General features: G+C 38.6%; 2 protein-coding genes across 6 annotated transcripts in view; one reads left to right on the top strand and one right to left on the bottom strand.

Annotated features, from left to right (window-relative positions):
• TBCD (tubulin folding cofactor D) overlaps window positions 1-25,671 on the bottom strand; it is a 124,434-nt gene that overhangs the window by 79,308 nt on the left and 19,455 nt on the right. For all 4 annotated transcript variants that reach the window (XM_079965915.1, XM_079965918.1, XM_079965917.1 and 1 more), the window contains exons 9-14: window positions 22,683-22,728; window positions 20,220-20,352; window positions 17,974-18,122; window positions 17,058-17,118; window positions 15,821-15,895; window positions 14,795-14,889 (exon numbers count right to left, since the gene is read on the bottom strand). In XM_079965915.1, coding sequence (XP_079822041.1) covers window positions 14,795-14,889; window positions 15,821-15,895; window positions 17,058-17,118; window positions 17,974-18,122; window positions 20,220-20,352; window positions 22,683-22,728 — 559 coding nt within the window. The remainder of the gene's footprint in view (window positions 1-14,794; window positions 14,890-15,820; window positions 15,896-17,057; window positions 17,119-17,973; window positions 18,123-20,219; window positions 20,353-22,682; window positions 22,729-25,671) is intronic.
• Window positions 1,360-13,707, top strand: ZNF750 (zinc finger protein 750). Of its 2 annotated transcripts, none has more exons than XM_079966028.1 (3): window positions 1,360-1,552; window positions 6,272-7,848; window positions 9,983-13,707. In XM_079966028.1, the coding sequence occupies exons 2-3, from the start codon at window positions 6,443-6,445 to the stop codon at window positions 10,680-10,682; spliced, it is 2,106 nt and encodes a 701-aa protein (XP_079822154.1). In that variant the 5' UTR covers window positions 1,360-1,552; window positions 6,272-6,442; the 3' UTR covers window positions 10,683-13,707. The 2 variants fall into 2 exon arrangements, with proteins under 2 accessions (XP_079822154.1, XP_079822153.1); XM_079966027.1 differs by having other exon boundaries at window positions 1,369-1,552; window positions 9,980-13,707.

Here is a 25,671-nt window from a genome sequence, read left to right as displayed (position 1 = left end):
ATGCGCTCTCTCTCTCTCTCTCTCACTGTCTCTCTCTCACACCCCTTACAAACACTGCTGTAGGCAGCACCTTTCATGTGTATGGAGAGGAGATTTTGCAAAAAAAATTATAATACTAAACAACACAGTGTTTTATATATAATTAACAACAAACACTTTCAAATTATGCAATTTGAAACAAACAATTTTCAGATTATACATTGTGCATGGTTAGCAAAATAGATTGTGCCTTCACTTTGGGTATAGACTGATCTAAAAACCATATAAAATAAAATAAAAACCCTTAGACTTACTCATTCACAGCTATAGCTTTGTAATTTAGTACTTACTTAGTCAGCTAACCATGTTATAACTGTATGCAAGCCACAAAGCACACTACCAATTCTACAAGCACATTGCCAATTCTACCAAAGCACATTACCAATTCTACAATTCTACACTGTACTACATGGCTCTCTCATTTTACTTACAATGGTACTGGATCTTAGAAGGTTAAGAGAGTCTTTCAGGTAGCCTCCATAATGTTGCCCTGTACAACAGTGTTGCTTGTGGCTCTATCCCAGTGTTAAAAAGGCAACTAGGATAGCCCAGAGCCCACAAACGGGGGAAGAGAAAAGTCAATGACAAGGAGAAACAGCATGACTGAATGGGGCAGAGTAAGGAAGCTCAATCTGCAGCCTATTATTATTATTATTATTATTATTATTATTATTTACAATGGTGTACTAACACCCCCCTTCTCTCACATGTGGTGGAGAGTTATCAAACAATAATAGTACAATTGCCATGCAGTGTGTTCAGTGGCTGAGAAGTTGAACTACTGAACAGAGAAACTAAGCAAATATTCAGTTTCCTACAGAGGTAACTCCTTTCCATTATAATGCAATTGGCTGCCGATTCCTGGCAAGCTTTGGCAGGTTTCTACAGCAAAGTAGGCTTTGAGTTAGTTCTGTCTCGCCGTTCCCAGGCAGAAGTTATCATGAGGACAACTGCGGGGGGAGGGGGGAGAGGAGGAGGAATCTTGCAGCATTCAAGTATTCTCACAATCCACCACACACACACAAAACCAAACCAAAAAACGTCCCATGCAGCAGCCTACAATTTCTACTACTGTTTTATAACCTTTTAAAGCCTTTGTGATGATCTGCTTCTCACTCAGAAATGGTTTAAAAGATCTTAAACTGGGAAACGTGTCTGTACCGTGTTCCGTTCCCCTTGACAGGAGATTATTAACTCAGTGGGAGAAACAAAAACTTGCTTGTTAGAGGGCACAAACATGACAAGAGTTCTGCTGCTCGATAGCTGAGATGCTGAGGTAACATCAAATGAAAAGAGTAGATGGAAACACATGAACTGTAGCTTCAGGCTGAAGTAATATCAGGTGCATCTCTACACCCGCAGGGCTCGACTCCTACACTTTTAAGTCCCTCCCATTGAAACAGCCTCCTTCAGTTTCACTTAATCAAGCAGCAAACAGGTACTTCTCTCTCAACACTGACAGCAACAGTTTAGCAACTCGGAACATCTTGGACCTCAGTTCCCAAACTCACAGGTGAGTGGACTTTAAAACCAGCAACCAAAAAAACAAGAGATTTAAAAGGAAAAGCCATCAACTAACTGAAGGAATGTTTAGCTAAGTTGTTAGCCTGTGCTTGTGTTTTACTGTCCTCTCAAGAAAGGCAACTCCTCTACGAGCAGGTGCATTTCTTCAGCAAGTTTAAATTAAAAAGCAAAAAAATACTATTTTACTCTCTACCTAAAAAGAATCTTGTTTTTTGTACTACTATGGCAGTCTTGAGGTTGAAAGCTTGATTAAGAAACCATGCTTTATTTTCAAGTTAAAAGTACGTATTTTAGGTTCCTTGCTTAACTTATTATGTTCAGCTTATTATGTTGTGTTCTACTGGAGTATTTACTTCTAATAAATAAAAAGGGAGGGACTATTTCCAAGGTTTCTAACTTTTACTCAGATAGAATTCAACTGCTACATTTGTCCTAGTTAATGGTCTTCAGTTAATGGAAATACTTATTTTATATACAGAGGTGGACCAAAGAGGGGGAAAACATAGTTTGAGAATGAATTTACACTGAATGTCTATTAGACATTCAGAAATGATTAAGGGCTTATTCTTACTAGCTCAAAATGGTTTTAAGCTATTTTTAAAGAATTTTATTTTTAATATTGGGACCAGATGTTTGCTACACTGATATATCTGAATCTTAATGACTCTTCCTCACAGTCCATCTTGACCTCTATAGCATGTCTGTCCTTTTGTTGTCCTCTATCATGCACAAATTGATATTTTTGTAAGAGTAGATATTTTAGTTTTAAAGATTAAAAGCCCAGAAGGGAAGAGCAGTCGACCACTGTAAAATCTAAAGTGAAATAAAACTCAGAAGTCTTGTTCTTGCAAAACGCTGGATAGGTGACAATGGCATGATCTGGAGTTATGCAATAATGCCACATCACAATATTTTAATCACAGCGTGCCCTTCAAAATGCTCCACCCCAGTGAGGACTCGTCAGCCAGATCAATATCACCAAAAAGAATGCTGCAACAGCAGCCAAGCGTTTGCGTATTAATGTTCTTCAAAAATGGTTGCGCAGCCATTCATAGCATTGAACTATTAAGCAAGATAATTACACCATTGTCTGCAATAAAAAAATAAAATCGGAGCTGTCCCTTTGTATTTTTAAAAAAGTAAGCTACTACACAGAAGGAAAAAGCAACAATTACATTTATTCACTGAAAAATATTCCTCATTTTATGTGACCTGTAATAGCCATATGTTGCCGGTTTTGCATCTTTAAAGAAACAAAAAAGAACTGACAGACAAATAAAACTGCGTACTTTTTTCTGGTGATGTTGATCTTTGCTGCAATTGCTGGGTTCAATGATAATAGTAAAGTACAGCCTAGCTTAGCACAATATGAAAGAAACTGCAACCAGGAGGGTATGAGTAGAGCGCAGGAAATATCTTTTTACACCTATCCAAAAGCCACCAAGTGGCATTTTGCAGTGCACAGTGATTTGCCTTGCAAAAACAACTGCAGTTTGCTTTAAACACCTCCCCACAAAATTCTAATAAACTTCCCTACTTCCAGTTAAATGTGTACAGTAATAGGAATGCTTATTGTTGCAATTCTAAACATAATGTAAATAAATCCTAACTATCTAAGCAAACAAAGTTACTTTGTATCCAGTGTTTCCCATTACCACTTGGAACAACTGGTGAAACCGATACTTCCAGAAATAAGTTTGGTTACTGAATTTTCTGAGTTGGAATGATATACCTCAATCTAGTCTGGGAAACTCAGATATAAGGGAGCATGCTTTTCCTCTAAAAACAACTTTTCCTGCAAATAAAAATAAAAATCCAGGATTGCTTTTAATGCACTTTAGCAAACATATATAGTTCCATACTGCTTTCTCCTTCTCACGGAGAGATCATACAGTGCAAATGTTAATTTATTAAAATGTGAATCTACCTCCATAAAATAATATAGCATTCTGCACACTAGGAAAATGAATAAATATATTTATCTAGCAATATCAACATTGTGCTTATATAACATATTTGTATAATTCAAACAGTCGAAGTCTATTAACTTGGTAATCCTGGGGAATAGTTTGTTGTGACAACAGTAACTTAAAGCATTATTTGCTCTGGGACTTACAAGCTAGCACAAAGGTATAACTGGTACAAACTGAACTCACCAAGTCTGTTACAATTCTTCCATCTTTGGTTCTACGCCATTACTCAAAATTCAACCTGCACTCTCCAAAAACTGGTTTGTTTCTTGTTGCTGAATCTCATTTCATAATAAGTAATGTGTTGATTTTCTAACAATACTATCTAAATAAAACTGTGCATGTATAGAAACAAAATAATTAAATTCATTAACTCTGCGACACACTTATTTGAATTTAGAATTTCCCAAACCGTGATTCTATTTTGTTTGTATTTCTATGGGTGGGATCCAATGTTTTCCTACCAGCAACACTAAATGGCTGCTTGTTTCTTAGACCTGCTGATAAACAGATAAAAATCCCTCTTGAGCATCCTTTAAGTAGTCCTTTGGATCCCAGACTCCTCAGAAATCACTAAAATTAGTCCCTTAGTACTTTACAAAGACTAAACAGTGTGCTTTTCTTTTAATAATCTAAACCAATGATAAATCCATGCATTATTAGTTGAATAATATAATAAAAATGCAAACAAAATAATCTAAAATGCTATATATCTCTTATTATTTTAAACAAAAACTCAACTGCTTATATAATTACCTGCTGAAGAGTCATGTCAGACCTTCATGGCATGAGCTTTTTATCAGATATATGAAGCTGCCTTCTATGTAAATCTAATGAGATTAAAGACGAAAGCTCAAACTGTAATAAATTTGTTTATTTTGACATGCTATTGGTCTCTTGTTTTTATCATTACTTACAGTCCCCTCATTTGAATATTTCCCATTAATTCATTTAATGTTTTAATTTAATTTCTAATTCAAACAGCAATGTAAGTAAGGTTTGTTTTTTAAAAAATAAATAAAAATAAAAAGCCATCAGACTTCCCTATTAAACTAACAAGTGGTATTAGTGTAGTTTCGGGTAACTCAAGATACTGTATGTGGTTTTGCAACAGTCATCATTTTGATAATGGTGCTTACAGTTCATGATGAAATCATCACTTTTTAGATCTTTGCCATAACACATCCTATAAAATCATGAGAACATGACTCTGAGAGATTCTCACGCCTTCAGAATCAGCGAACATAATGGAACAAGTCAATACAAGCCCATCTGACTTATCTGCCGAGAAAATCACCAGCCTGTATTAAAAGTATCCACTTGTTTCAGTTTCTAAGGGAAAGCAAGTTGATCGTGCCCCTATAAATCAGTGGATGCTTGACTCAGATTTATACCTGGCCATACGGGAACACACACACACACACATACTTATAAGTAGCTGTGCAACAAAGAATGCAAGGTCATTTCAACAGCAACACACTCAAACTTTAGAAGAAGAGATTTGGGAGAGTGCGCTCTTCTAAGCATTCAGAATTTGGCTTGCTGTAGTGTGTTGAAAGTTACTCACACTAGTTAGTACTTAAATATTTGTTTAGGCTGCTTAAAAGCTTGCTTGCTCTATAGCAGAGCTAGGTCAGCTCTCCAGGATGGAGTCAATCCTACTCCACCCTACTTCTCCCCATCAAGGAATCTCTTCCTCTTTCCCCAACAGGCTGGACTGGATTGCACTCAAGCTTCTACTATTACCAAGCACCGCCCTCCCTCCTCGTCTCCTCCACCTACAGTTCTCTCTCTCACTTTGCTTTCATCTTTCCCTGTCACATCCTAAGTGGATGTTCCACCACTGTTGTTTGAATGCGTTCTCTCTAATTAATCCAACAGGAATTTCAGGTAGTAGGCACCCCTGAACTTCAGGCTAGTTAATTAGAGCTCTACCTACAGACATGTGTGCTTTCCCTGAGGATAATCATGTTTGCAAAGGCATCTAAGAGTCTTCTACATTTGCTTCACTTTTCTCATGCTTGTAATTCATGAATTTAGGTGAGCAATGAGACTGTCAAGTTTGCTGAGGGTGCCATGTTATTCAGGATGGTGAAATCTAAAGCAGATGGTGAATAACTCTCCATCGTGGGTGAATGGGCAACAAAATGGCAAATGAAATTCAATGTGAGTGCAAAGTAATGCACACTAGGGCAAGAGTCCTAGATTCACCCATAAACCAATGTGGTCTTAATTGGTTATGACTAACCCCCACCCCCCCCAAAAAAAACCAACCACCTGGTATTTAGGTGGACAACTCACTGAACATTGTTAACTCAATAAGCAGTAATAGAGGGAAAAAATGAATTCTAAATGTTAGGATAAGGAATTGAAATTACAACATTGGTAGTCTAATTCTTTGAAATATAATTTATTTCACACAGTGCATAGGGTGGGGTAATGGCTTCTAACTTAGATGGGTTTACAAATTTGTAGAGGACAGGTCAAATAATGACTCTTAGATGACAGCTCATGAGACCTTCATGTTCACAAGACAGTAAACCTAAAAATACCAGATGCCAGAGACATGAAACAGAAAATAGTCATCAGCATCATGCCCTGCTCATAGGCTTCCAAGTTGGAAATTGACTTTTTTGTTTGAACCAGAAGGTTTCTCACAATGTGCATTTGAATAAAGCATTTGACATATGTATTTGTTTCAGTTCTCAAATTCTAATATTACAATTTCTGTTTTCCAGTTTCCTGTTGCGTGCTGTTTTGTTCTGATGTCTCCAGAAGAAATGGCTTCAAATAATTATTTTTGAGAGTCTCCTCAAAGTTAGGAGTAAATCTGGAAAACTTAAGATATCAACCACATTTTATAAATTAGGGCAAGGAAAACAAAAAAGTCTAATCATTGAAACAGAAAGATGAGCCTTCTCAAAGAACGTAAGCCAAAAAAACCTCATTATATCCCAAGGCCTCCAGGAAAACCATTCAAGTACAAGTGTTTTCAATGCCCTTTCACCTGCAATGAGAAATCACATCTTTTCAACCACATGAAGTATGGGCTCTGCAAAAACTCCATTACTTTAGTGTCTGAGCAGGATCGGGTTATCAAGTGTCCAAAGTCAAATTCCTTGGAGCCTAAGCAGATCAATCAGGTGGAACCTGGAGCGAAACCAGCCTCCTCTAAACCCCTCTCAAATCTTGAATCTAAACCTCAATGTGCTTTCCCCAAAGATGATGCCAAGGAAAACATGGAGGTTCAAAACCAAGCAACAGGTAAATTAGTAAATGGAAAAACACCATCAATTCAGAAGGAATTAACTCTTGTCGGTCATGAAGAAGAAAATACAGCTAACACACAGCCTGGTCTTGAAGGCATTGTAAGACCTTCTGCCTTTGTCCCAGTAGGAGAGCATCGTCACAGTAAAGACAGCATTGAGCTATCTCAGTTGGCATCTCTTTCTGATTCAAATAAAGGCCCTTCAATCCACACAAAGTCAGCATTTCATGCTCCAAACAACCCATGGAAAACAGCATCCACACTTATTGCACCAGAATTTACTCATAAAATTCCACCTACAAAAGGTTTCCCTTCCATTCCACCTTATATGCAGCCCATAATTCCCGAGTATTCACCTTCATTGTATGAGCATGGATTGGCCATTTATGCACCTTACTTTCTTCCTGGAAACTCCCATGAGTGTGAAAGTTCAGTGCTCTCTGTCTACAGCTCTCAAGATCAGAGACATTTTCTTCCTCACCCTGGACCACTTCCTAAACCAATAAATCCAGCAGCTTATGAACACTACCGTTTATTCCAGCAGTATCATCCTAATCCCCCAGTACCATACGGACTTTGTAGACCATCAGAATCAGCATTTTACAGGCTACCACACATTACAGGTCTTAACAGAGACTCTAGTTCTCATTTAATGGAAGAAACAACATTGCTATATCCAGCTTCTTCAAGCCCTGCCAGGTTACAGTCACTGAATTCTCACAAAAAAACAGATGATTTGGAAAAAGAAAGCCCTATGCTACATGCCAAAAGTCATTCCAAAGAGGAACAAAATGAGAGAGAGAATGCAAAAATGAGCCCCCGTGCTGGAAGTGCAGCAACAGGGTCCCCAGGCAGACCCAGCCCAACAAACTTCACTCAGACAAGTCAAGGTTGTGAAGGCCTATTTGACCTTTCTAGCAGGTCTTCATCTATAAACAAGTACAATCAAACTGAAGAAAATGGCACGGCGTTCAGACCTGTGAGGAAAAGTACGGATGAATCCACTCAGCCTCTTACAAAGGAGGATAGAGGAGACACACCCAGGAGGTACATATATAAAGTTATATATATATAAAAATATTTCTAATCTGTGTGGGGTTTCTTCAAAACACTAAAGAGAGAGAGAGAACAAACATGCCCTTAGGTTACATCACACAAGTACTCCCGGGACAGTTTTTATTACATGTCAAACTTGTAAACCCAAGGCAGATAGGACATATGCAAGTGGCAAGCAGTACAAGCCTAGCCATGTCTACTCAGAAGTAAGTCCTATCAAATTGAATGAGACTTATGTTTAGCCCCACTACCTGCAAGTAAATATAACTGAATTCAGTAAGGCTTACTTCTGAGTAAACTTTGTTAGGATTGCCTTATCAGTTTAGAGTAGGTTGTGAGAAACATTTGGCCCTGCAGATGTTGCTGAACTACAATTCCATTCAGTCCCAGCAAATATGGCCAACAGCCAGAGGTGATGGGTTCAGCAACATCTGGGGCGGGCATAGGTTCCATACAGCTGGGTTTTTTAAAAAAATATGGAAGTGGACAAAGGGTGGATGAAATATGCTTGGAGATGGTGTAATTATTGTGGTTATTCAGAATTATAGTAAAATGGTATTTGCTCTATTAATTTTTATACTGATCATTGTTGCGTTTAACATCTCTGCTGTTTTTCCTATTTGAATCTGAATGTTGCTATTCACAACCTAATGTTATGCACTTTTACTCAGAACGAAGTTCCACTGAACTAAACGGGGCTTGTTCCTGAGTAAAGAATGCATAGTATAGCCTTAGATTATTGTTTTTCAGGTAGAGGCAGACATTCATCTATTGAATATGATTTTTTAAAAAAAGATTAAAATTCTGTAATAATAAAAATGGAGACCTATTAAAATGATAAAATACCAACCAGGAAGAAACCAAGACAGTAGCACAAAGTAAGCCATGTCAAAGCAACATACCAGGCAGAAAAAAAAATAAAGCCATAGGCATGGCAAATGTAACTCTTATTGTGGAAGAGGACTGAGCTAATCTCCTGAGGGAATTGAGTTCAAGAGCTACAACAGCAAAGGCCTGCTTATGTCCCTAACACCTGCATTCATGACAGTGGTGGGATATAGAGGAAGACCTCTGCTGATGATCTCAGTGGGAAGGCCATTTAATATGAAATAAGCCTTTTTGCTTTCCCATGCAACAAGACTGAAGGATATGGTGAGCTCTCTCTCTCATTATTTTCCCAATCTTTAAAGAAGGATAGAAGGTAATGGTCTCCTGATATGGTACAACATAGTGAACTGCCAATTTTGCCCACTTTACTCTTCTCTGTTTGCACACACGAGGATCAAATCATGATTCGCACCATCGTATTATACTCAAACCATGGGTTATGGTTTGTTTCACTTCAATAAATCATAACCAGAAAGCCCAAGAACAAACCTTGGCTACAGATCATAGTCTCTTTGGACAGAACAAACCAAAATCCCTGGTCCAAATGTAACACTAAGCCAGGAGTCATTGTCTGTTTCTCCTGTGCACTAACAGAGAGAAGCAAAGTGGATGAGATTGACATATACACAGTCAATCATTAACTATGGTTTACAATGATGTGCAGACTGGACCACTGCAGCGACCTGCCAGCTTTCCAATAAACACTAAGATTTATTATTTTATTTTACTTTTGAATTTATATCCAGACTAGGCCTCCGAGGCAGAGAAGTGTAACAAACTTGATCTCATAAGTCCTGTGATGGATCAGCCTGGGACCATTTTCATTACAGAAGGATGGTCAAATGGGTTAATGTCACTCTTAAACAGCTGTTTGTATTGCAATATAAAATACCTGTAGAGCATACAATTTATTGTGTCCTGCTCTCATAGACCTCAAACATTGTTGATATTTCCTTCTCAATATGTTCCAGGAGAATAGGTTGGCTGCAACAAATTATTTTAATTTATCGCAGTAAAAATGTAAAAATTGCTCATCTCTATAGAGATTTAAAACTAGGTTTTAAATCTATAGAGATTTAAAACTAGCACAATTTATTCTGTTACCTTTTAAATCAATTCATTGCATTGCTTTTACTGCCACAGTATGTAAATCAAAATATCATACTAGTCCTACATCGGATTTTAATTACATAATGGAATTTTTCAATGATTTTTCTTTTCTTTTCTTCCCCAGTAGTGATGTCACTAATGAAAATGAAAATATACAGCATGAAAGTAATGAGAACGATGACCCTCTGTCCAATTCTGATGACGACACGGGGATAGTACCACTTAATCTTTCCAAGAAGCCAGATGTTGTTAATGAACATATGTACAAAAACGCTCTCCATGTGGAAAACCAAAACTTTATGGAACTTCAGGAAATGCCTCTGAATCTCTCCGTAAAAGACAACTGCAACATAAAACAACCCCTCCAGAGGTCATCTTATGAAGCTGAAGACAGTGAACCTCAAAAAACTGAAAATGGACATTTGGAAGCTGAGGACTGCAGCCCTAAGGATCATATGGAGAAAGGTTCTTGTGATAAGGTCCCTACCGTGATGCAGAGGAAAGAAGTTCAGGAAGTTAGGACAATTGACCATTGTGATGAGCAGAAACAAACTGCAGCTGTTGCTCTTTGTCAGTTAGCTGCCTATAGTCCTAGTAAAGTCCAAATAGAGACTGCACAGAAAAGTAATCAGGACAGCAATTCTCAGTATACAGATTCAGCTCCTGAACCATCAGATACTCAGGACTGTCACAGTAGTCAAAAAGGAAAAGGACAAAAAAGGACCAATCAAAGACAAGTGGCAAAACTGCAACAAGGAACAAAGCGAGTACAAACAAATGACTGCAGTAGGGTATTTACTCTGAGAAAAAGAACCAGAGTATCTTAATACTTCACGTTTAATCCACTACCAACTACATACAAGAGCAGTTGACAAGCACGCTGTCCACCAGGAAGCAAAGACAAGTTTCCAGTAACAATTCCTATTTTTCCAATCAGGCAGACTCATTTGATCCATATAGGTTGAAACATGTAAATATAAACTGTTCTTAATTTTGTATTTATGTTTTAAAGCATCCTGAATATTTTCTGACTGTATCCTGATTTTCTGAGTGAACGTTTAAAAGTAAACTGAAGCTAATGATATGTTTCTAAAATGCACTATGGTGGAATGACTTTTACATCCACCTTTATTACCAAAGGTGTAAACTATAAAATTAAGAATATCTTATCCATGACATTGGAGTATCATACGTTGCTTGTGACTCACATAATGTTCTCAAATCTTTTTAGTTTAGTTTTTGTTATTCAACATGCTTTTGTTGATTATTCTATAATTTAACTAATTGTGACAATTTCCATTTGCTTTTAAAGCTTAGTAGTTGCTGAGTTCTGGACCTGGAAGTCTTCATATTAATTCTTGCTAACATACAGATTTGTGTCAGTTTTATCCAAAATCAAACAGCACAAAGCAAAGATGCCATCCATGAATCAAAATCTAAACTGTGCTGTCATGTCTTTTTATAATCCTACCGTAAATCCTTCTTAATCTAGTGTGTAGAAATGTGTGAAGCAATGTTGGACAGCACTAATACACTATCCTAAAACTCATTTGTCAGTTCAGCAATACCTACAATAGTTTGATTTCACTGATGTTACAGATAACATTATTCGTGGACAGATAACATTATTTGTGAAGAACAAGCGGGGTTCAAAGAAGGACACTGTACCACTGATCAACATTCTACTCTGAAACATACTAAAAAAAATACACTAAGAATATTATGAATAATCTTTATGAAGCCTTTATTAATCTTTCTGCTGCATTCAACTCTATTAATTGAAATAGACTGTGGGAGAAATTTCAAATTTCCAATATTGACTGCAGACTTCTGCTATTCATCCAAGAACTATAAAGCAGCACAAAAATGAGGGTCAGAGTAGGTTTAAATGGTGCTATGCCTTCAAAACATTGCAGAGAGTCAAGCAAGGTTGTATTCTGGCTCCCGATCTTTTTAGCTATTTATATTAATGATCTGGTACCATATTTAACCAGTAAAAACTGCCCCTCTTCAGTAATTAGGAACAGAAATATCTCAATCATGATGTATGCAGATGATTTAGTGCTCTTCTCTCTTTCCCGATTGAGCCTCAAAATTCTCTTGCAGGTGTTCAGCACATACTGCAAACAAGAAAGTCTATTTATAAGAAAGCCTATCTATAAATTACTCTAAGACAAGATTATAATTCTTGGCTAATAGAGTCCTAGGTATAAATGATATTTAGATCTGCCACCTATAGAACAAACTTACTCATTAAGAGTGTACTCTTTTGTGAAGCCCTCTCTTGGAAATGTCCTCTTGGAGGCAGAAAAATATTGGGTCATTGATGAAGTTCTGTTACGACAAGGGAGAGCAGCTGATTGAAACTGCCCTAAAGGTATTTAGTAGCAAAGTTTTTACTCAAATGCTCTATGGCATTGAAATCTGGGGATCTGATTCAAACTCCATTAAAGCTTTGGAAACAGTGCAGAATACGGTATATTTTTTTTCAGAAACTATACACTCTAGCATTAGAAATATCAGCAGCTGTTCTTCATACCAAACTCAGGTAGCCAACAATCAAGGCAAGAGCAGATTGCGCTCAGCTAAAAGGTTATTAAAGGAATTGCTACTATGCCAATGGAGCATTTTCCTGCTCTGTTCTGTTATGGAACTGGGTGATAACCAACACTGGAAAGCAGCCTGCCAAGTTGTTTTAGACTATTTTTACTTTCCAGAACTGGGCTCTGTGCTGACCCTGAATAAGTGCTAACTAAAGGATTAGCTCTTCTGCACAGAATCTAGAAGGCACCTACAACTAATTAGAAACACCAGTTTCCTTAAGAGAAGCCTATATTGAGCTGTGTTTCCAAGTCATGTTTCCTGTATGCAGATTTCATATCTGTGGTCAACCTCAGGTGGGAGACATCACTGTTAGCCTGCCCCTTATCTGTTAGCCTGCCCCTTATACAGAAACCAAAGAGATCGCTTTCTGAAACCTTTGTTTACACAAGCAATGGGGAACATTCCGGCAGAAATGGTTCAGCTTCTTTCGAGTGAGAATAATAGCTTTCTAACACAGAGTGGCCCTCAATGCACTGGCTGCAAGACAAATCAGGAAAAAAGTTAAATAAAATAGCTACATGTTGTGCTGATTCGGAGGTTTAAACCAAAATCAAGCTAGATTTAAGCTTGTTGGCGTCTCTGGTATCTTCTTTCTCTCTCTTACAACACAGATGTTGACATATTATGGATATATGTTCTGTATTGTTTTAGTAATACTATTGCTACAAGTTTGTTATGGCCTTTGGCTAGAACAGTAAGCTTATGAACTAGAATTGATGTTACTGGCATTACAGCATTGCAACTGAACTGTGATCTTAATTAATTAATTAATAATTTTACTATTTGTACCTCACTCATATGACTGGGCTACCATGCAGCCTTTCACATCTTTAACAAATGGATTACTTAAACCACACCTTAAATTAAACTAATTCAAATCTCGAGGTTGGGATTTTCAAAGGAGTTTGAAATGACAGAGGTGGAGTGATGCTCCCGCACAAATGCTTTCATGCTTGTAAGAGCATATCCTTAGACACCAAGCACCTGCTGAACACAAGACCAAGGGGATATTTATTTTAGTTCATATAAGAAAGTACACTGTGGTGAAGGAGTTATTTCTGTACTTTTCATCCATACTAATTTGTAAGCAATGAAATAATGGCATGCTAAGCTTGGGGGGGGGGCTGTTTTGCAAACCTGGTGAGAGCAATTTTCTATTTCATGAGTTTTACCATGACAACTTTTCTACTCTTGCAGTAAAATGCTTTGTATTATACTTGCAAATTAAAATAAAAGTGTTTACATCGCTTTTGTTTTATTATGTGTCTTGTGATCAAAAACAGAATCCAAAACAAGACTACAAAAAAGAAAGCTTACATTTGTTCAAGTATAGAGATATTGCACTTCTTCTTGTAGTTTATTGCACATTCTTATACACACACAAACACATTTTCAAAATTTATTTAGTCATTGAAAAGGCCCTCTTGCACATTCTCACTAAACTGATATCTAACTTCACAGGACACAGAGTCCACTTGCAGATTTAAATAACCAGGCAGTTCGTATTGGAGCAGACATCCTTCAGGTATCCTGGTCCAAAGCCAATGAGGGCTATGAAGGTCAAAACCAGCATTTGAATTGGGTTTGGAAACCAACTGGTATCTAATGTAACTGTTGTTGGCAAGGGAACCACATGCTCCTTATACACTGTTCAAGTGCAGCACTGTGGACTAACTGACTTTTTCAAATACATTCCAAAGGAAGCACTCACAAAGAATACTGCAGCGTATCAAAGGCATTGCTGGCGGGGGGGAGGTAACAGAGTCTGGCAATACTTAGAATATGGGAGAAGAAAACAAGATCCAAAAAGTAAAGCAAGTTTGTACAGTGGACGCTTGGGTTGTGAACGTGATCTGTGCAGGATGCACGTTTGCAACCCGCAGTGTTCACAACCCACATTGGTGCGTCTGCACACGCGCGGGTTGTGATTCAGCGCTTCTGCGCATAGCGCGATTTAGCATTTCTGCGCATGCGCAACCCCCAAAACCCGGAAGTAACCCATTCTGGTACTTCCAGGTTTTGGCGGGTCCGTAACCCGAAAAAACAGAACCTGAAGCGTCTGCAACCCAAGGTATGACTGTAATCCTGTGAAATAGCAGGAGATAAAAGCAAAGTCAGCAAGATATATAAAGGGGGGGGGGGAGAAAGATACTAAGGGAAGAAAAATATACTTGCCAGTCTGTAAGAAATTCTCAAGAGCAGAAGCTGACAAAAGTCTATCAAATCTTTCATGCATTTGATTGTGCTTATTACCTTGTATTGTACAAGTCATCTATTTTGTTTTGTTTTTGTTAAGCAGTATGGATAGGACCTAGTTAAATGGCAAGATACTTACCATCTGAGAGCCGGGAGGGAAGTAACAACCCTCTTCTTCCTAATTCCGCCAGAGCCAAACATCCACCATGCCAAGCATTATCAGTTTCCTGGAAACTATAATTTTAGAAAACGTAAGGATTGCATTCAAACTAATTTTTCTGAATTTAATAAGATGATATATTATTGTCTGAAAGCTGGTTGTACACAGTAATTGCATGCTTTCAAAAGCATGACAATAGCAACTAAATATTTCAGGCATCAAACAGTAACAGTAATATATTAATTTTTCCCCTAACTGCAAAACAATTTCTCCCAAACTGTTTCTTTTGACCCCCATTTAAAAAATGTGCAACCCAAGCCTAAGCACTTTTATACTGAGAAATAATCCCCATTATGTTCAATGGGTAAAGGTAAAGGGACCCCTGACCGTTAGGTCCAGTCATGGATGACTCTGGGGTTGCAGCACTCATCTCGCTTTACTGGCCTAGGGAACCAGCATACAACTTCTGGGTCATGTGGCCAGCATGACTAAGCCGCTTCTGGCGAAACCAGAGCAGCGCATGGAAATGCCGTTTACTTTCCTGCCGGGGCAGTACCTATTTAACTACTTGCACTTCGTGCTTTTGATCTGCTAGGTTGGCAGGAGCAGGAACTGAGCAACAGGAGCTCACCCTGCTGCAGGGATTTGAACCGCCAACCTTCTTATCACCAAGCCCTAGGCTCTGTGGTTTAACCCACAGCACAACCCATTCAATGGGACTTTCTACTAAAATTAATATTCAAGGGATACCAAACTTATTTAATATGATGATATTCTATTTATTGCGCAATTTTTAAACATCAGAAACCAATGTAAAGGATATTCTTATTTCCATTCTTCATGCCAGTTTTTTTAAAAAAGCTAGTGTTTTCAATGAGAGTTTCCACTCATATGCATCTGCTCTAATTGTTGTATCCATATCCACCTTACTACACCACAGCTAGATGTAGTTCACTGCAGTTTGCATGCCATATGGAAAACATTCTACACAATGTAAAGTGGTACCTGAAGCAATCTAAGACAGATCCAACTACATCATCAGCCAGCTCTTTTGGTAGCCTTCCAGTCAGTCTCCCGATCCTGCAAAATGCAGTAATTCATGAAGGCTTAGATTCAACAATGCACAAATTGTTATTGGTCACATGCTACAATGAAGCTGGTATCATCCTGTGCATTCTTTTAGACCTTCCAGAGTTCTAGGAACAGAACTTGTGGCCCCTCTATTCTGGCAGGTTCTTGTTTACACAGCTTTTTGGGTGGTCCTAATAAAGATTTTGCCCAACTGTGGAGTTCTTTCCTCGTAGACCAGCATGATTACTTTTGCTTTTTTATGTACCTTGAATAATAGCCCTATTTAGCCATTCAAGGAGGAAAGTGCAACCAAAGGAAGATGATTTTCTACTACCTAAAGAGGAATTTTGCATTTTGGTGCCTGTCCTCCAACCACTAGGTAAAACTTATTTGGCTTCAATTTGCTCTTACCTAGTACACCGCCCAAAATTAATATCTGGCTTTAATAATATAAATACTGTTATGCGTCACTTTACATCTGCTGTCTGATTTATCAGGAACCTGTGTGTTTTGCTTAAGGCATGAGACACATCTGATTTTCAAAGATGGGGATCAGCCATTGCTTCTTCATCTCATCCTAGGTGTAGCCCGATACCTGAAGGCACCTAGTAGAATCTAAACTGATCTGTAGTCTCCATTTTCAGACTGAGACTGAAGTGCAGAACTCACTTCAACACCCAGTCTTTGGATTTTCTGCTTCTGTTTTCCTTGTCCACCCCCCCCCCCATACCTGCTTTGTGTAACATCCAGGCCAGAGATCCAGGGCTAATCAGTGGCCCTTCAGATGCTGAAAACCACAACTCCCAGCATCCCTAGCCACTGCATGCTACAGGTCTCAACAGACATTTGCCCTGACATAAAAAATAAAGATGATGCTTCCTTACTCTGAACTGGAGCTCATTTTCCTTTAAAGTGTTTAAGAATACTTTAAAGAATACAGTACTGCCTCTAGAATCAGCTGCCCAATATGGCTGCTTGAGGACAAACCTCCCAAAAAGTCCAGTAATTAATTAGTACAAAGGGAAGATCTGTGGACTTGGGAGCCTAGAAAACAGGAGGTAGGTGGTAGTAAGAGCTGGCACTGAATTCAAATAACCAACCAACCATGTGGCTTTAGTTAATGGATATTTACATATTAATCACTGTAATCACTTGATTTGAGGATACCCACCCTTTTGCTGCAGACCATCTGACAATGGTGTCCTTGTCTTTCAGTCCAATCAGCAATTGCTCTGGAAAAACATATGTTTTTGAAATATAAATCACAGTAGGAAGCTAAAAGCATCCATAGGTCTATATTTTGTTCACAGGCCCTTTCTAGATCAGGCTCCTTATCCTGGGGAAAATAAGTGGCCTTCATTCACCGCTTCACTAGTTCTAGCCACATCAAGAGATATCCTCAAACCCGTCTCAATGAAAGGTATTTGTGGTGCCTTCCTCCTGAGGGTGGCATTGGAAGGAAATAAAAGCTTTTATTTATCTTTGCTGAAGAGAATACAATGGACAGTGAACAGACACCTTTTTATTCAAAAAAGTGAGGGGAAAATATATCTTTTTAAGAATGATAGAACATTCAAAACATTGTAAGAAGGCAGGAAAGGATGCACAACGCAGCACAAAGTGACGCTATCAGCAACCACCGACAGGAAAGGGAGGCAGAGAGAAAAGCAAAAGTCAAGAGCACCTACAAGAATTATAGCACCATTACCCCTTAAATGTTAAAAGAGACCTTGGCTTAAATCATTTATATTCTTGCTTTGCAGGTTAACCATAAGGAGGAAGGAGATCCTTAGAAGCAAACAAAGAAACCACAGCTGTATTTAGTGAAGCCATCCCATCTGAAGAGATAAGCCTGCACAAAGTGATTTCCTCATCCTCTTCTCTCCCTGTGTGCCCCCCCACACACACCTTACCCAAATCTGTTCTGCAGGTTTCCCCTAGATTAGATGGGGGGAGGGGGTTTGCAGGAAGAAAAAATAAAGGCCTGCTATACAGCCAGAAGTCCTTACACTAATGGGATACAACCCCATGTTCACACTGGCTATGGTATCAGACTTTACACTGCTTCCCATTTTCATCAAACACACCTATAACATTTTCAACCTCTCCTGGGATGTCATATTCCTCTTCTTCCTCCTCCTCCTTGACAGCCGTTGCATTTATTGCTTCCTGTACAGCAGGACTACTTGCAGAAAACTGCAAATTTGCAGCTAAAGATCGGAAACCCCGTTGATACCTAGAAAGAGAAACTTGGAATATTTATTATATTCCGAAAAGGTCAAAGAGTTTTCTCATACATTATGTGTATCCCCTTCAAAAACATTAATGTAGTGTACTTCAAAAATGTAAGATATTAACTTTCAAATGCATTTCTCTTCTGTAGGGAATAGCACCTAGCAGCCACAACTTAAGAAGGCTTCTTCAATGTTCCTCAGGGAAGTTGCCTGTGGTCAGTTGCTGCTTGCTTACTGTTACATCACTTATTAAAATAATAAAGTAAAGTAAAGGTAAAGGTACCCCTGCCCGTACGGGCCAGTCGTGTCCGACTCTAGGGTTGCGTGCTCATCTCGCTCTAGAGGCCGTGAGCCAGCGCCGTCCGAAGACACTTCCGGGTCATGTGGCCAGAGTGACAAAGCTGCAGCTGGCAAGCCAGCACCAGCGCAGCACACGGAAACGCCATTTACCTTCCCGCTATAAAGCGGTCCCTATTTATCTACTTGCACTTAGGGGTGCTTTCGAACTGCTAGGTGGGCAGGAGCTGGGACCGAACGACGGGAGCTAACCCCGCCGCGGGGATTCGAACCGCCGACCATACCATCGGCAAGTCCTAGGCACTTAGGTTTTACCCACAGCGCCACCCGCATCCCACTTATTAAAATAATAAAACACTTTAAATAACAAAAACACTCATCTGTTTATTTCCAAAGGAATACAGCATATTAATTCAAGCAATGACTGCTCATATGCCTAATGGCATAAATATCAGGGGATTCATACAAGCAATATGTAAAACATAACTCTTTTTAAAAAAATCCCTTTTGTGTCCTCATGAGATAAGTACTCATTTTGTTTATTAGGACTGTGAGAATCTTTCAGACCCCAAAATATATACTTTAGGCATACTCAACATCTAGGGTGTGCCCCATGGAATTTTTGATATTCGCCCCTTCAAATGGGAGTTTCAAAAAGGTTTCACACGTGGCAACAGATGGGCGATCGTTTGAGAAAAGTTCGAATGTTACCACCTCTAGGCATAGAGAACTAGTGCACTTCTTTAGATCAGCCATAGAAAATAAAGCTCTCCAACTCAAGTGTTTGAAGAAAACCTTATGTTTAAATTTTGAAAAATTAAAAACAACAGCAAATTACAGCAACACAAAATGCATTTAAGATGCCAAACTAGGATCTGGGTTTTGCAGTAAAAAGATCGCAATTTGCAACAATAAACACTTTTCTTAAGGTAACTCTTAAAGGTAAAATATTCAGCTCAACTAAGGATAAAAAGTGGACTGTATCATCAACAGTGATACCAGGACAAGGTACAACATGCTTTGTTGTACTGGTAGGACTGTAGCTGGGCTGCCAAGCAAATGCTTTGCCTGCACAGGTGTCTCAAGATCAATCCCCAGTATGAGCTCGTAGGGCTAGTAAACATTCCCACCTGAAACACTGGAAAACTGTTGCTAGTCAGTTTTGACAAAAGGGAAATAGACAGCTTGGACTTCATTTGAAGCTGTTTCCTATGTCTTTTTCCAGCTAACACAACAGAAAAAGCTAAAAATAGTAACACATTAATGAAAAGAGATATAAAAGGGGAGGGAGCCCCCCCCCCAAGTAATAAGCAAAATGAAGAAAGCAATAATTGGCTGAGAATATAAATTTCCATGAGATTGTGACTTTTTAAATGTAAGCAAAGTGTGAATAAGACTGGAAATTCTGTAAACTGGTTGGATTACACTGCACACATCTAATTCCTAACTTTATTTTGTTTTGCTTTTGAAGGTGGGGGGCAGGAACACCGTATCACCTTGGATTTTAGTTTCCACGTTGACCTGAATTTATCCGTGGAAAGATTATTTAAATCCAGAACAAAATATGCAAAATACTGAACTGATAATGTAATACAAAAATACAAATATAACGTAATACAGGGAAGCAGTCGCTTCTATCTCTGGAATACCCATGTATATTTAAAACATAACTTCTGATCACCAAATGAACATGTGGTGATCTATTACTCATCCGCCCCTAACAATGAAAGATAGTTTTATAGTTCACCTTAGTCCAATAAAAGGAAGAGGCAAGTAAAAACATGAGTCTGAAAAGAACAAACCTCCACTTTGCCACCTTTGGCTTAAGAAATGTCAGGCCAAGTCGCTGAACAAGTTTCACTCCCAGCTTGCGAAGGAGTGTTTGGTTACTTTCAGAGAGCTTGCAGTTATCAAGGCAGTCAAGTACTGTAGAAGCTGCAGTGAACAAACGTCTCATGAATAAATGTGACATACTTTTATTTTTTTCATATTACTTTAATCCATGATAGACACAAGGTTCTGGGAAGTTCTAACTCCAAGTCTAGCAAGACTTTTATCTATATTCCTTTATAAAGTGTTAGTTATGATATTTACAGCTTTCAGTATAGTAGTCACAACTCAGTGAACATGCATGTGTGTTATAAACTCTATTGGCCCCAATTAGGATCAGGCTGAAAGATTAAAAAAATTCAAAGCATATTTTGAAGGAAAACATTTAGCTATAAACTTTAGGCAACCTGTGCCTAAAGTTGCTTCAGAGGAGCAAATCCATACATTTTGTAGAAGGCTTAACTAACCTTTCCCTCCCTTACCCACCCCTTTTCTAAATGAGTGATTAATTCTGAAGGGAACTAACGTTGAGAAGTATTTGAGTTGTTCTCATTAAACAATATCTTCTCTTTTTTTAATCCTTAAACATACTGGGTGATCTCCAAAATCTTGCCACTCATACAATGGCACTTGCCTTTCCTCTCTACTTGTTGCGCGCGCACACCCCCCCAATCTGTTCCAGAAGACATAGCAACCTTCCAAAACAGATTTGTGGGTGCACAGGAATGCAGGGAAGAGAGGAAGGGCAAGCTGCATTTCACAAGTAGATGCCCATTCCACCGGTGGCCACTGGATTTCACCCGTTGTTATAGCTTTCCCTCAGGATAATTATTTCCAGTTTTATGCTACTGTTTTAGTTTGAAACAGGCATAGGCAAACTCGGCCCTCCAGATGTTTTGGGACTACAACTCCCATCATCCCTAGCTAACAGGATCAGTGGTCAGGGATGGTGGGAGCTGTAGTCCCAAAACATCTGGAGAGCCACGTTTGCCTATGCCTGGTTTAAAACCTTACATATTTTATATTTTTGGTTTGTATGATACTGAATGTGGACCACCTTGAGAGGGCTTTTGAAGTAAACATAAATATATTTTCGCCTATCTCTAGTTAGACGGATATTAAGAATATATTTTATTATTACCAGAGATACATACTGAGTGTGTTGTTACAACGTGAATAGAAAAAAAAAGTACTTTCTTTACTATCTCTCTAGAATCCTTCTTATACATAAGAGAATGAAAATATACTTGAAGTGAAGATGATACTACTAATAGCCAAAGGAAGAGGGGGGAAAGGCTGGTTATATTTGTCACCTGAAGCAATGCTTAACTATGTTAAAGAATGTCCCTAAGGCTACCATATTAATAGAAGAACCAGAAAACCTGCATAGCTCTGTAATTCAGTTAGCATTCTTCCAGAATACATAGTAAATATGCCGATTTTAAAAGGTGCTGTGGATCTCATTCAGATATGAAGATGGCTGCATATCCTAGCTTGCTTTGAAGCTGTTAATGACAGCTTTCTAGTTCAGACAAAATGGAAAACTAAAATTGATGAAAGCTTTACTGGTTTGTTTGTCAGCTCATGCAAAAAGGGCTCATTTTTATGTCAGTTTATTAAGCTGCGATACGATCATCTGAATTCAGCCACTATTTTCCTCTATCTGTATAAATACATTGATGCTTATGGCTAGTGTCAATCTGTGTTATTCAGTAGTGATAAAATGTCACTGGTCAACAGAGGTACTCTTTCAGCAACTGTCATACTCACATACATATGTTTATGTAGGAAACAATGTGAGAGATGGGCTAATATGTACAGAAAAATAAAGCAATTTAGCTATTGTAAGTCATGCCCAAATTCACTATAAAAGTGAAAAAAGTTGGGCACATTTCCACCAAAGGGTAGCACTTAAGTTCATTGACTTGGATTTGAAGAACCATCAGCAAAAGTCCATAGAAACTGACTTCCCCCCTTCCACACTCCTCCCAACAAAAGCTCCCCTAGAACAGCATAGGATGAGACATAGAAGAAATTGCCTCATATTGGACCAAACTTGCCCAAACATGTTGCCTCTATCCAATTCTGGGTGATTTTTTCTTCCCAACAGCACCCCACACTCCATCCCATGTTGTTCAACAGGGGCCCACAACCTCCACCAAAGCTTTTGGGGACCCAGGGGGTTAACCTTTCCAGTTCACAGTTCTCAGAATCCAAGCAGATGCTTCAAAACTCTCTCTGTGAAACCAACAGGACTTAACAATGTTTTTGTTTTATTATGTATTTTGTGTTCTTATTTTGTATTTTTATGTTGCGAGCTGCACTGCGATCTTTGGATAAATGAATAAAATAAACAAGTAACTTTGGCTGCCTTACGATCATTGTCATTCCCGTAACGGGAATTAAGATATTTATAATATTACGAAGTGTCTTACCATACGGCAAACAGTCTTCCCTTTTGCCGTGTTTAAAAAGTTGTGCCTGAAAAGTGAAAGAAAAAAATGTGTTACTAAAAATGATGGAACAGGAAGAGACAATCCTAAAAGACAGGATTTTTTGTTTTTGTTTTTTTAAAAGAATCCATTTTTCAGGCTTGATACAGAAGCTGTAAGTAGAATATAGTCTGGTTCGCACGGAACACCAAGCAAAACCATGTATTAGCACAAACGTGTGTTTCCAGAGATGAGAATGTAGCCACTTCACTCCTCCCCTGGTCCTGCTCCTGTCACATTTCCAATGGCCAAACCATGGTTTGGCTCAGCATGTCTCCAAATTCAGGCTTTTGATCTGTCTTGCTTCAGATAAATCCCTGTTCCTATGGGACCTTGTTGCATTTTCAAAACATATCCCAAATTTGGGGAAATGCAAGATGTAAAGTAATCCTATAACCTAAGCAGCTTAGTTTGCTACAGATAAGAACTTCTATGCTGAAAGCCTTTCTATCTTCTCCGTTCTTGCCTTAGCAATTTCCGGACGCGTAATCATTCAGCCTAGCCAAAAGGAAACTGTGTAAACTGGTTTAGTCTCATATTTACCCACTCTCTACTTTGGCAGAGAGCTCTGCCACCCTGCTAGTTCTGTAGGACTTAAAAGCCCTCATGGCTTTGCAAATCTCTATGATGCATCTTCACCACATAAGAAACGGATGGAGGGAGCAATACAAAAATATGCTTATTTGGAGTCCAACATACAGGCAACAAATGTTGACAGCTTTAGGATGCCAAAATGGGAATCACCATAAAAGAAGAAAAAACTAGACATGACCAAAATGTTCAAGATAGCAAAGAAAATATGAGAAGCAGAATGTTAACATTTTGATGGCTCTCGCTTGGGTTTTATTCTCTACTGCTCAGGGGCCAGATGCAATCTGAGTCTACAATATATTGTTATACATTGTTATGATTTAAGCAATTTCGCAATCTTCACCTGTTTTAGTCAGTAAACCTGTCATCAAATGTAAGCCTCAAGACTGTGAAGCTATGACACACACTAGCCAATGTCCACCCAAACTGCACATTTCTGGCTACTCCCAGTGCTCTTGCACAACATGAATTAACTGAGAAACAAAATAATAATCATGGCTGCTATCTGGGATTTTGGACTGGTAGCAGGTTTAGTTTGTTTAACCAAATGCACTGAGGATACAGTCATTTGCAATGCAATCTAAACTAGCCTTAGAATGTATATCAAAAGAAAGAAAGAACTTTTCTCCTTCTCTAAGTTATTATATGTAAATATGTACATGGAACAAGAGACACTTATATGTATGGATATCCTGAAATTTTATACTACTGCAAGTGAACACCACATTTTTTTCCCTAGCAGTAGCATCCACCATCGAATCATACAAGTCACCATGGGTATGGCTCAATAGGACACAAAAACAAGCTCTATTGGAGCTGAGGAGAAAGCATTTCACAAGGGAAACTGTGCAAGTCAGTGTTGCAGTCTGAATGATAGTGTTGTATTTAATTATGAAAGTGTGGGCTGGATCGTGCCAGAGGTTTCTTAAACTAAAAGAGCAATGACTAAAGCAACCCAAAGAATATCCCTATGAGTTATTCATTTTTACCCATTCATTTAAACATTCAGAGACTCCAGACTGGGTACTTTATTTTAGCCTGTTTTGTCACTCCAGTAGGAAGCCTTCCAGATAAATATGGCCAGGAGTTAAAATTAAAGGAACATAGCCCAACCCTAGAAGTATTTCCTCCTATGGAACAACTATTTACAGACTTAAGTAATTTCAACTACAGTGCATATGCAACAATAACTCCCCGAGGCTATGCACCTGCTTTGTTTTAGGTTTTAATGAACAGCATTTCATGATCTTAAAAGTAGCATTAATGAAGACTACATTGCAACGTACAGAGAACACCTTGAGGATTAGGATCAGTTTAAGGCTTTTAAATAAAAAGGATGCTAGTAGCAGAGGACTTTCAACAGATCTTGACACTTCCCTGCTAACAATGTTAAAAATGCCAGCTATATTTGTGCCAGAAAGAAGGGTGTCCCCCCCCAAAATCAGGAGCCTTGCAGAGATATATGTAATATTACTTAAATCTTTCAGAGCGCTAACTCAAGATCTTGACGGAGCTTTTAGAGAGATGTTCACATCATAAACATTGTTGAGCAATCACCAAACTATATAGGGATTTGCACCTGTGACATAAATCCATGAAAAGAGGTTAAACCAATAGGCTTGACTGCATAAAAGATGTTATCATAGACATAGCTGGATCTTTCTGATTCAGAATACCTTTTGGTTTGTCAGTGTACATAAACATAAGGCCTTGGCTGGCTGCAAGTCATTGTCAGGACTCTTCTTAAGTCTGGGATAGCTCACTCAGTAGACCATGAGACTCTCAATCTCAGAGCTGTGTCTTCAAGCCCCACATTGGGTGACATATTCCAGCATTGAAGGGGACTGGACTAGATGACCCTCACTGTCCCTTCCAGCTCTACCATTCTATGATTCTAATCACCTAAAAGGAGTTGGAACTAGTTCCACATTCCGTCAGTTAAGATGGCAATATGTACACAGGACTCAAGGCCAGATCTAAAGTCCCTTAGGACCTCCCAACGTGTCCTTTCATTCCCAACACGAAGTGAATCAACTATAGGGCTAAGAATCACATGCTGAAGTATCAACTTAACATGAGCCAAGTGCAGAACAGTTTATCAGAATAGAGATATAGTCTTTTCACATTGCAGGCTTACTCTCTCATTGAGATCATCAGTTAAGGCTAAACAATGTGTCCCCCTAACATCTGATCTGCACTTGGAACAGACACGGGAGAGGATCTTTTCTGTGGCCAGGCCTAGGTTCCCTGCTAAGGCAGCCTCCATTGCACTCTGCAATGGTATTTTGCAGCAGCGTAATTGATTGATTGATTGATTGGTTTATTATGGCCATTGGCCCAT

This window comes from Podarcis cretensis (genome assembly GCF_951804945.1).
Source record: "Podarcis cretensis genome assembly, chromosome: 2".
Lineage (NCBI taxonomy): Eukaryota > Metazoa > Chordata > Lepidosauria > Squamata > Lacertidae > Podarcis > Podarcis cretensis.
Note: the sequence above shows the minus strand (reverse complement) of the source record. Positions and strands in the feature narration are given on the sequence as shown.

Bases quoted from the DNA above. Each gene is read 5' to 3' on its own strand.
- ZNF750 (XM_079966027.1), top strand. From the start codon at position 6,443: ATGAGCCTTCTCAAAGAACGTAAGCCAAAAAAACCTCATTATATCCCA. The intron at 7,849-9,979 runs GTACATATATAA...TTTCTTCCCCAG, and splicing joins AGAGGAGACACACCCAGGAG to TAGTGATGTCACTAATGAAA.